Here is a 12,822-nt window from a genome sequence, read left to right as displayed (position 1 = left end):
GAAATTATGGCCTCCCGTATGTCCTCAACATCCGCCGCATCTCGCAGGATACTTGGCGGGAGATGCCATCTCCTCTCTCTAGGGGGGCCAGCCGCCGGGTCTTGCAGGAGCAATTCCACGTGAGCGTGATCCGAGATCGAGATGTCCGACATCTCCACCCCCAGAACATCGCAGGAAAGATCAGGGGATATGAACAAGAAGTCGATACGAGAATAGGAACGATGGGCATGAGAATAGTATGAATTTTCCCTTTTATCCGGGGAGAAGTACCGCCATGAATCAAAGACCCCCAGGTCTGTGAATCGCTTACATAGTTCCGAGGACAACGCCCCAGTACCGCTAAATGAGCCCTCGCTCCTATCTAGCCTTGGGTCCCACACCAAATTCAGGTCTCCTCCTACAATGAGCGATGAACCGTTCCACGGCACGTGCTCTCTCAAGAGGTCCCTAAGGTATCGGTCCTGCGCCTGATTGGGAGCATAGATGTTACACAGGGTGAGGCGCCTCCGTCCCACCTCCACTGCCACTCTGAGAAAGCGCCCATCGCCACTTTTGAAAGGCCTGTCTGCACCCCGCCTGATGCCAGCCCTGCACAATATCGCCACCCCCGCTGTCTTGGTGTCAGCAGCCTCCCAAAATTGCAAAGGGTACTTTGGGTAAGCCATGCGCGCAGTGTCTGCCTGGAGAAGATGGGTCTCCAGTAGGAGTATAATATCCGGGTTCTGGCGGGAAAGATAGTGCCACACCTGCTTGCGCTTATTAGGCGAGTTAAGACCCGTAACGTTGAGGGATAGGATCTTCAGAATAGTTCGTTTTTAGGGCCAACCTCGCACACTCTTGTATGAAATGTCTTGGGGTTCTGGAAGTCCATTCCTCATTCGCTAGAGCTTTTTCCAGGACCTCCAACGTTGCATCCTGGGGAATGCTTGTATATAGACTCTCAATATCGAAACTCACCAGGATGTTGTTGTTGTCCACAGTGAGATCGTTGAGTAGTTGTAACAAGCTCTTGGTGTCCTGAAGGTATGTGCTGGTTTTCTGCACCAGTTTCTTGAAGAAGCCGTCGCAGAAGCGGGACAGGGGTTCCAGCAGTGAACCCAGGCCGGAAACTATTGGTCTTCCGGGCGGGGGGAGTTTGTTCTTGTGCATCTTCGGGAGTGTGTAAAAGTATGGTGTTCTTCCTTCGCTATTGCACAAAAAATCAGCCTCTTGCTTAGAGATATATCCTTCTGCTTCCCCATATTCTACTAGCGATTTTATCTCGCTGCGTAGATCCTCTGTAGGGTCACTTGGTAGTCTTCGGTAGTTCATCTCATCTGAGAGCAGCCTTTGGCATTCAGTTTGATATGCTGACTTGTCTAGTACCACCACTCCGCCGCCTTTATCCGCGGGTTTTACCACGATGGTATCACAGTCCCTGAGGTTCTCCAGGGCGATTCTCTCATGCCTGGTCAAATTCGTGAACATTTTTCTCGGGGTCAGCGTCTCAACATCGTTGAAGACAGCTTGCTCAAAAGTGGTTACCTCCACCGGGATCGTGTGTAGTGGTGGCATAAAGGTTGACTTGGTTCGTAGGCCGGTTTCGTTCGGGTCATCGTTGGTAGTCATCTCAACCCTCTTTTAAAAAAACGCTTTAAATTTTAGTTTCCTAAAAAAGGACGAAAGCTCACACTGGAGATTGAATTTATCCAGGTTGGCCGTTGGGACAAACCAGAGGCCTTTATTCAATACTTGTCCCTCATCCTTGGACAGGGGTCTTGTGGTTAGATTAGTGACTAGGTTCTCCGGCCGCTGGGCCCTGCCTGTGGAGTCTTGCTCCGTGGTTGATTCGTGTCCGGCTCCTCCGTTCCCCAGTGCACTTGGTTGCCAGTTCTTCTTCTTCCCCTTCCCCTTCCGCTCCTGGCTAAAAAAGGCGGTCTGTAGGTGTTTGGTGGGTAGAAGGGTTGTTGGAATGGTGGTTGTAATCCATACATCTGAAAATTCTGGGGGTGGTTGAAAGGATACGGGCCGTGGAAGAGAAACAGTGTAGGTGGACAAGCGGGGAGTCGCCAGTGATTCAAGGCTGGCGTGAAGAGTTTTTTCCCCCACCACGTGCTCAGGAAGTTGGGCTACAGGATAAATCGAATCCTGAAGGTGGAGGTTTTTCTCCTTCCATGCGCTAAGGAAGATGGTTGAAAAATAAACCGAATTCCATTTCCCTCAGAGATTAGAGGGCGTGCAGCGATTCCAAGTTGGTAAACGCGCATTAACGAACAATTTTCCACCAAGTGTGAGTATGTTCCTTAGTGTGTGCCTCCCGCAAGGTGAGAAAAAATATTATTGGTCCTGAGGAATGCTGAGTCGATAAGGACTCTTTAGCTGAAACATGTCGACCCCCCTTTTTTAGGACAGTGGGTTCAAACTGACTTAACCCTTATGTGTCAGATTCTTTCACTTTGTTTTTAATTGAGTTCGAATCACCCCTCTATTAAAAGTGTTGGCAGGGGGAGTGGTCTATACTCATTTTAACTTGCACCTTTATGTCATACTTTTGCACTGACTAAAAACTGGAACCCAATGAAGACAAACGGCTACCGACCGTGTGTGGGTGCCGGAGGGTTCCTTTTTCCTCACTAGGAATTCACTACCTTTATTCCAAATTGACACAGTCTTTGTTGGCTTAGTGCACTTACGGGTGGTGGTGGTAGTGATAGGTTGTCTTACCTCTTCTTACCCTCTAGTTCTATTTTTTGTAGTTTGAGATACTCTCTAGTTGTTTCTGAAAGGTGGTTGAAAGGACCCGGATAGCCTTGCATGGGTATAGGGTTAAAGGGTGGCCTGTTGCTTTGCATCCTTCCTCGTCCTCTTCCTCTTTGTTTTGTGCTCCCAATGCTTGAGTTGCTGCTTGCATTGGAGGCGTTGCTTGAGGCATTGCTTGAGGCATCCGAATTGTCATCTGCCTTTAAAGGTGGTACATATTCCGGATCTGAGTAGGGGTAGGCTTTTACCATGGAGAATCTTTTCAGATCTTTCTGAAATTTTTGCACTTTCTGCTGCATCAGATTATCCTTGTAATCATTAATTTCCCTGTTCAGCTCGTCAAGTTTCTTCTTGTAACCGGTAATGATGGTTTTTATGTGGCCCTCGGCTAGTTGGATTTCCACTTGTATTTTTTCAGACAGTCTTAGGGCAGTCTTCAGAATGAGAACTATCCAGTCATGCGTGCAGTGCCACGCTATTGCGGCCCAGTCCTTTCGGAAGGTAGCATTCTCCAGGAAGATGCGGGGTGCATTTGTTACTAGTAAACCCTTAGGTGCCATATTCTTGCTAAGGTATTGTTTCAGAATAGTGCCATGTAGGATGGTTCTGAACCTACTCCGTTTCAACTCTGTTAAGTTCTCCCAGTCCGTGGTTTGTGAATAGCTCTGTGCTATGTTCGCGTCCGCGAATATAGATAAATCTCCCATGATTTCCTCCACCTCCTCAGAGGTGTAGGAGAGGCCTTGGTTCTCGCTCATGGTTGCGGATAGTGCCAAGAAAAAAGCGTGTAATGGCTATGTGTGACTCTCGCAGCTGTGCGCTGCCTAATTTACTGCAAAACAACAAGAGAGAGTGAGGGTGTTTTACAGGAATGTAAGGTAGGAACTCCTGGTCCCCTTCTTGAGAATTTAACACAACAGATGGAGGAGTACCCCCTGAAGGCGTGACAGAGAAAGTCTCTGTGCCTAAGGCTTAATCTAGCACTATGTGCCCAACCTTTACGCAGGACAAAGCATGTCCTTTAAGAAGACCACTCACTCACCAACCTAGTTGGTGACATGCTTCATCATTGGGGTCCCACCCCGAAGGCCGAGTGCCAACAGGGTGTGCTTCGACACCTGATAACAGTGGAGCGGGTATTTTTTCTTTCTTATATGTGCAGTGATATTAAAAGTGATACGTGGTTTAAAAAGGGGCCAATACTACTCACTACAAGACTTTATTCCTGAGTGACTGGACACCCTAATAAAAGAACTGTGACACCTATGTCTAGTTAGGTAGACTCCGGTGTTCAAAACGTGTAGTGTTGTAAAATGGCGACGTGTGCTATGTGATTTAAAATACAGGTCTACATGTTTCAACCATCTTGCGATTGTGGGTTTTCGTCAGGACCAGTGAAAATGACCTGGGTGGTACGCACACGCTAAGGCGCGCCCTACCCACGGTCAATAAAAAGGTGGAAACACAAACTTGTGTTCCTTTACAAAATGTTGTCTTCTCCCCAGTCTGGAAGAAAAACCTGTAAAGAAAGATTTGAGGAAAAGGGTGGTTCGGATCACATTACAAAAGACAAACAATTGTTGTACATATAACATATAGATAGAGAGTGCCCCTGGGGGTAGTTGGCAGACAAACTAAGTCACTGTCATCAGTGCTAGCTGCCACACTATGGGTGTACCGGGCCACCGAGATTAATGCCGGACCCCAGTGCCGGTGCTGCTCTCAACAGACTGTTTGATTGTGATATTAGCCCTCAGATATTGAAAAAGGCCTGGCTTTAAAAACGGAGGGGTTTTATGGATAAAACGGGAGATTGCATGGGCGGTGAGAATTATGCATACCGCGGTGGAAATGACACTACGGGAAGTGTCCCTCAAACTCAAAATAGTTCTTTTTTAGGGCCAACCTCGGCCCTCACCGCGTTTTGCGCCCGCTTTTGCTTTCACTCTCCAGGTAACGTGAGCATCGCCCTTGGAACCAGGACGCCCATGAAGCGGAATTATACCGCTCTTTGAGTAAGGCGAATGTTTTATAGTTATCCAGGTGTCATTGGGCTACATTTACAGAACTGTGTAATCCTTAGTCTGGGATGATTAGATGTAGCCTTTCCTGGGTGATTTTGAGACATATTCACTTCCCGTAGTGTCATTTCCATCGCGGTATGCATAATTCTCACCGGAATAAACCAAAGTTTAAAGATATATCAGAATAAAAAGTATTCATACATTTTCAATTAACAGGCTAGTCATTTTACAAATACGTTAACAATACATCTTGCTTTCTAGAACAAAGTAAAGAGGTGAACCCATTTTGAAAGAGGATTAAAGCAACCACCAAATGTTGACTCACAAGTTTAGAGATCAGCAGGTACATACCCGGATGGTGTAGTGGATGTTGTTCTGTTTCTCGTACTGAGACACCACCAGTGTGAATGTGTGGGTGCCGGGGGTGGTCAGCTTCATCTTGGTAAGATAGTGGGGGCTGTTTATGCGAATTCCATCAATGTACGGAGGGGGGTCAGCTGGAAGGAAACACAAGAATATTTATTTTCACACACACTGCATGCCATTTAATAATGAAACTATAAACAGGAGGGATGGGCATTAAAAGGAATGTGGAATACATGGCAAAACACATCACATTTATTAAAATGCACATGTTCATGTCAGATCTTTTCCATCACCTGGAAATCTACCTGACTCCCTGCCGCCTCTCCAAAATCCTCTTCAACCAGGAGCAAATTAATAAAAAGGTGACATTCACCAAACAATTCATGAAGAAACAGGTTGTGCATTTATTAATAAATTCTGTATGATGTAGAAACACATGCTGGGCTAAGGTACAGAAGCTTCTTCTCACAAGTAGGTTACACCATCCGTGCGTTACTACACAATAAAGGCCCCATCTCCCTCCTGCCATTCTTGGCAAAAGTGCTCGAGCGCCATGTCACCTGCGCTTTGAGCTCTTTTGTGGAGAAGTACAGGGTTCTAGCACCCCGCCAGGCCGGTTTCCGCCCCGCACACTCTAAGGAGTCCATAGTACTTTCGGTCCTTGACAACCTCAGGGAGGGAATGGATACTAACCAGACCTAGGCCTTGGTTCTCCTCGATCTCTCAGCCGCCTTTGACACGGTTGATCACACCATCTTGCTTTCCCGTGTCAAGGCGGCGGGGATCGGGGGTACCGCCCTGGTATGGTTATCCTCCTTCCTGAGGGACCGCACCCAGGTGGTTCGCCTGGGTGATTTTTCTGCGGACTTCCGGAAAGTTCAGTGCGGGGTTCCCCAAGGCTCCTCCCTTTCACCTCTTCTGTTTAATCTTTACATCGCCCCTCTTATTTTTTCACTGCAGCAAATGGAGGTCACCGTATATAATTATGCGGATGACCTCCAACTCGTCTTTAATCTGTCTTCTTCCCCTGCTTCTGTTCTTAATTTCCAATCTATTATGATTCATATCCGGGACTGGATGAACCACAACCATCTGAAACTCAACCCAGACAAGACTGAGCTGGTGTTGACAGGTGGTTCATCCAGTCCCTGGTCTTCTTTGTTTTGGCCCCCTTACCTAGGCTCTCCACCTGTCCCCTCTACCTCAGTAAAAACATTAGGCATTAAACTCAATTCCCAGCTCACCCTTCACTCCCAGGTTAGTTCTGTGGTGTCTTCTTCTTTTCTTTCACTGCGCACTATACGCAAGGTGTCCCGTTTCTTTTCTTTTGACGCTCTGAAACTGATCACCCTGGCAATGGTCATCTCCCGCCTGGATTACGGCAACGCCCTATATGCAAGTATACCTGCATATAGCTTAAGGCGTTTGCAGCAGATCTAGAACCAGGCGGCGCGCCTGGTGTTTAAATTGCCAAAGTTCCACCACGTCACTCCCCTCCTCAAGTCTCTACATTGGCTCCCAGTCCGTGAACGTGTCCAGTTTAAGCTTGCCTCTCTCACCTTTCAAGCTCGACTGGGCACGGCACCAGCTTTTATCTCATCTGAGATTATCCCCTATGTTCCTACTAGGGAACTGCGCTCATCCACTCAATCCCTTCTCACAGTCCCACGGTTCTGGAGGAAGAAATGGGGAATATCGAAATTTGCGACCCTTGCTCCACTCTTTTGGAATTCCCTGCCTCTAGAGCTTAGAGCCTTAACTCTCTATCAGCAATTCCGGAAACAGCTCAAAGCTCATTTGTTCACTAAATTTTTTAATTAGTCTACTAGCAGTTCTGTTCCCTTTTAACTTAGCTTCTGCCACTCCCGCCCAGATATCTGTCAGTTGCAGCGCCATGAAACCGCTGGTGAACGTGCGCTATATAAATAATTTTAAATTCAAATTCAAATTCAAATGGTCTCAAACCCCTCGTGCTACACCTCCTCCTCTGAACTTCTTTTGTTTATCAGATGGTGCAGTGAGTACCGACGCACACAGATTATACCATGATAACCGCTTCAGTCAACAGCATCATGAGGATGTGAGTTGCAGAGCAGCCCCCCTAGTTACCTTTCTATCTGACCATTCATCACTCATCACTCGCACTCAATGAGCGCCTCTTGGTGCTGTGGAAACCGAGCTGGGACAATGTAAAGCAAATGTATGCCTACAGAAAAGCTTGAATTAAGGCTTGTCTTCAGCTTCTACCGTAATAACAGATGGCCTGTTGGAGGGAGCATTGCAAACTGCTTTAGCTGCTGGCAAGTCCTTCAAATATCACCAGTTGACTCACTGTTGTTTCCTACCACATTACCCGGGTCTCCACTGGGTTTATGGGATTCCTCCAGTTGTTTTTTCCTGGAAGGACCTCAGGTCACCAGAATAGAAACCACGCGACCCTCAACAATCCGCAGCCCACACTATTCAACGTAAAAGAAGTTACAGAAAGAGCTTCAGGCATGTCTCTTCGCGCTTGCTTCATGGCCGGCATTTCGCAGATGTGTACATGTTTTGTGGTACTGGCGCTTCAGGGGGTGAGGAGGACAAATACAGTTTGTGCCAAGTATTTTTCGTTTGTATTGCGCAGTTTTATAAACTTAAAACACAGTTCTATAATTGTTGGCTTATTTTGGGACAATATAAATGTCCACTTCTTTTTGTTTCTGTGCTTTTACTTTTGTATTTTTGATGGTTTCCTAAAAGGTATGTACGGACATGCAGTACAGCGATGTAGGAAATATTATTTTTGTTAGGAGTTTGGCTTTTTTGCTGCTTTCTTGTGCTTCTTACTTACTGTGTTTTGATGGGGATTGGCTGCACCAATAAATAACGCGACTTTTGGGTACTATGGGGTGTATTATCAAGGGGGGCGATAGGAAATTATCGCCGCTAAGCGGCGATAATTTTACGGCCCTATTAGGAAGCTGTCGCTAACAGCAGTTAGCGACAGCTTGTAGGCGATAGCGAGCGGTCTTGGGCCCGCTTTGCATGTCAGCGATATTTATTGCTAATGACATGCAAAGTGGGCGTACCCAACCTGTTAGCGAATGAAAGTAGTCGCTAACATCGCTATCGCCTATTACCAACACAGGCGTAGCGATGGAAATATTTGCGCTAAGCGCGAATATCTCCAAAAACTAACGCCTGCTCAGACCAGTTCTTAGCCATTATATCCAAATGGAGGTGGATGTAATGGCTAAGACCCTGTTAGCGATAATGCGTGAATATCGCTGTATTCTCAGCTATATTCATGTATGTCGCCGCTATTGCCGGAAATGTTATCGCTTTGAGATAAACGTTGCTAATAGCACGTTATCACAGCGATAAAATCCGGTAATGCGCAGCGCTAAAAAAAATTGCTGCTAAGCCTACTTAGCGATAAATATCGCTATTTGTTGATAATATGCCCCCTATGTTTGGTACAATGAGAAGCCATGGAAGGCACTGCTATAAATGACGGTGAAAGGAGCATCGAAGGGCTGATTGTGCGTGCAGCATGTGGTTAAAATGCAATTGTGGTGTTACAACGCACCTTAGAAAAGTAAACTGAAGCGCTCTGTATGAGACATGCCCTTCACTTTGAACAGTAACCCGTGCACCTGATGTACTGTGCTTGGAGGGACATGGGATCGAATGCACAGATGGTACTTTTACGTATGACTGCTGAAACAGTCATATGCTCGAACACCCACCTCTCTATGGTGACGAGCAACTGAGAGCATGGGTGCCACATATGCTTCGTATTTAGTTTTGTTTTCATGAATGTAAGGGAAACTGCAGCACTCTCTACTCAACACGGATTTCACTTATTAGTTGTAGGAAGCTACCTCTGTATATACTATACCAAAGTGAGGTATAGTGTGCACAGAGCCCAGTGGAACCCCAAAGGTAGGCAGAGGTAAAGTTAGATAGCACCTCACTCTCTATTTGTGGTAGTGTGGTCGAGCAGTAATGCAGTATCAGAGGACAGTGTTAAGCATTTGTTGTACAAACTCAGTCAGCAAATTAATTCACACACTCAAAGACGGAACTTCAGGCCAATTTTTTTTGTATAAAAATATTATTTTAGGTATTTTATTTTATAGAACCAAGCAAGCCTGGCACATGTAAGTGATAAGTACTATGCAGTAAATATACACTTGTAATACAGTTTGGATTTGCAATAGTAAATGCACTTTGTTTTGACTTACAGTATGGTTTTAGAAAAATGCGTTACTTTGTAAATACAGTACATTGACTTGAATGGGCTTTTCAGTAAAATTACAGGTAAGTTACTTTTGAGATTACTTTTCTTACTCAGAATAGTATACCTTGATACTACTCTGGGACATTTCCAGCAAACAGGTAAGTAAAATCGTTTTTGTTAGTGCAATTTTAAAGGATTTCTTTAGGTTTTCAAACTCCACACTTAGAAACTTTTCCAAGAAAAACAGTCAATGTTATTGTAGTGATCAAGTCCACACAGGTAGAAGTGGTTCAGAGAGGTTTATTCAAGATAGTTACAAGATCACAAGAAGATTGAGTCAAGACCAAATCAAGACGATATCAGGACCAAATGAAGAACCCCCACCAGGAGCAGCCAGCTTGCCGCTCAGCCCAGCCAACTGTCTATTTGACCCAAACATTCCATGTTATGTCATTACAGAACGATTCCATTGGCAGGGCAAGAATAACATTAGAGTCAAGATACAACATTTTCCCCTTTCTTCTATATTAAAAAAACGAGTGAACAAGAAAGAAGAATGAGGAAGAGGAGAAACGACGAGGAAGGGGAGAAACTGAGGAAATCAGAAACATCACACCATAGATAGAAGAGTGCAACAAAAAAGGAAAAGAGAAGCAAAGAAGAGAGAAAACCCCAAGGCAGCAAGCCTTTGAAGCTTTCCCTTCGTGAAGCCTGCCCATCCTGGGGAAGGAGGCCTGGCACCTCATCCCTGGATGTGCATTGTTTCAGTCCCCAGAGAGCAGCAGGCTCTCGACCCAGGAGTCCAGAAACATGTCTGGTGGTGGCAGCTGAATGCAGCCACTCAGCCTGGACATAGTGGTAGTTTCGTTTTCAGGGAGCATCTCTAAGATGCCCTCTGTGTGCATTCTTCATTAAATCCCACAATGGCATCAGTGTGGGTTTAATGTGCTGATACCATACTCTCAGTTTTCAGAGTAGCCATTACGGTGCTATGAAGTTCGTAATGACAAACTTAGACACTGTAGGGGTACAGGGCTCATGCACCTGTGCCCTCACCACTGGTATAGTGCACTCAACTAGAGAGGTGACTGATCTATGCCAGGGCAGTGGGTTGTAGGCATGGCACACAGGGATGTGTGCCATGTCGACTCTTCACTTTGTTCTGCACCAAAACACACAACCTGCAAAGGCAGTGTGTGAATGGAATGGTACAGGACCTCTTAAGAGTGGCACAATAAATGCTGCAGCCCTTAGAGGCCTTCTCTCATCACAGTGCCCTGGGGGCCTGCGGTACCATTTACCAGGGGCTGACCTGTGGCCAGAGATGCACATTGGGTTTAGGCTTCATTGCAGTTTTAGGGAAAGAACATGGGCCCTGGGTACCTGATTAGCAGGAGCCCAGGGCACATTTAGTCAAAGTACATCAGCAACTCAGCAGCCAAGAGTGGGGGCAACCATGCAGAAAGAGTGGACTTTGTCACACAAATGCACATAGTGATATACTATTCCACTTGTGCTGTTACTTTCATCAATAACATGCAGCTCAGATGCACAGGGATGGTGCTTTTATGCAGGATTTCTGCCTCGGTCTGGACAGGTGACGTATTATGACAAAAGCAGTTACATAGGGCCAACTTCCCGGGTCACCTTGGTAATCTAAAGTGAAGCGCTTCCTACCCAGCATAGATTTCACTTCTAAAGATACATCATATTAACTAGAAGTGCCTTCCGGCTGTGTGGCTGTTTGTAATGTGTTTGTCTTGCCATGGAGATCGAATGCACTTGGCAATTTTATGTATGGTGCCTACTCTAATCACGACTGTTTACATCATTATATTATTTTCTTACCTCCCCAGCTGGCAGCAATGCACACAAACTCGCCCACCTACTTACAAACATTTGCTATAACAAAGAGCCAAACCTATGGCCTTTGCCACTGCATGAGTACAAAAAAAGCACCCTCTTGACTTTGCCAATGCCTGTTGAGTTTGAAACATGGAACTAGACAGGAGCTTACACCTTCCATGCACCGAATAAATGATGGGAAGGTAATAGGAATTTGAGTGTTATGGTAAAGCGTGGTTACCGAAGAGAATAGGCAAAGATTACTGGTTGTAAGAAATGAGGGTCTCTAGTTGGCAATAGTATATACCTTTGTCCAAATAGGGACCCTTGCTTCTAGTCAGGGAAAGGTGGATATACTCATGAATTACCACTGCTCACCCCCTTGGTAGCTTGGCACAAACAGACAGGCATATCTCAGAGGCAGTGTGTAAAGCATTTGTGAACACATACAGTAATACAATGAAAACACTACAAATGGACACCACACCAGTTTAGAAAAATAAGTAATCTTACTAGACTTGACACAAGACCAAACGACAAAAATCACAATACTGTAATCAAAAATAACACTTTAAAATGGTATAAAGAGCTTGGTTCAATGTAGATGGTAAAAGCGCCACTATACCCTCAAAGTACCTTGGATGCGTCATGCAAAACAAACAAAAGGGTCACAGAGAAGGTGATGCGTTGGTTCCTTGCTTCGGGGAAGGTGATGCGTTGTTCCTTACTGCAGTGCAAGGGAGGTGATGCGACGGTTCCTTACCGGAAAAGAGGTGATGCATCGGTTTCTTACTGTGCTCTGGTTACGACGTGACAAGATGGGGGCTCAATGCGATGCGACGATCCGGTGTGATGCGACAAAATGGCGTCTTTGATGCGATGCGTGCACGCCCGACGGCCGTGCGGCGAAATCGCTGCACTTGGGAGCCGCCACAGGCCCCGAGACGAGCTTTTCCGGTGATGTGACGGCGGTGGGTGCACTTGCAAGTCCACATGGCAGTCCCAGACTGCACACAGGCTCTGCAAGGGCAGGCCTGAGCCATATTTTACAAGCTGCTTCTGTGGGTGGCACAATTAGTGCTGTAAGCCCACCAGCAGCATTCGATTTATAGGCCCTGGGCACAGATGGTGCACTGTGCTAGGGTCTGACAAGTATATCAAATAACCAATCATGGAACGACTAATCCATTACATCATTTTACAATAGGGAGCACTTGCACTTTGGCACTGATCAGCAGTGGCAAAGTGGCCAAAGCATCTAGACCAACAAAAACAGATGCGGCAACAGCAAAAAGTGGAAGGGAGACTCACGCCAATGGTGCCAAGTCTAACACTGGTTAGGAAGCTGAGACATGGTGCCTATTGTATGCAACTTCTAAAATGGGATTCCTTTATGGACTGGAAATGAAGCCAGTGCAAACCTTGAACCTTTCGAAGCAATTGCCTCAAACTACATGTCTCCTGCATCTTAGCTGATAGAAACAAGCTTTAGTCATTGCCAAAATCTGCAAAGTTCAGAAAAGTTCAGTGTGTAAAAGTACCCCAAAATTATTAACTTCACATGAGTTGGGGTAGTACTCACAGATATTGGCTGAAGTACAGTATGCCAGCATTCACTGTACT

General features: G+C 45.9%; 1 protein-coding gene across 3 annotated transcripts in view; it reads right to left on the bottom strand.

The window, feature by feature from the left end:
• The window catches only part of CAPN7 (calpain 7), a 291,586-nt gene that overhangs the window by 43,624 nt on the left and 235,140 nt on the right, over window positions 1-12,822 (bottom strand). For all 3 annotated transcript variants that reach the window (XM_086942071.1, XM_086942073.1, XM_086942072.1), the window contains exon 17: window positions 5,115-5,260. In XM_086942071.1, coding sequence (XP_086798197.1) covers window positions 5,115-5,260 — 146 coding nt within the window. The remainder of the gene's footprint in view (window positions 1-5,114; window positions 5,261-12,822) is intronic.

Source organism: Lissotriton vulgaris, chromosome 10 (genome assembly GCF_964263255.1).
Source record: "Lissotriton vulgaris chromosome 10, aLisVul1.2, whole genome shotgun sequence".
NCBI classification, from domain to species: Eukaryota; Metazoa; Chordata; class Amphibia; order Caudata; family Salamandridae; genus Lissotriton; species Lissotriton vulgaris.
Note: the sequence above shows the minus strand (reverse complement) of the source record. Positions and strands in the feature narration are given on the sequence as shown.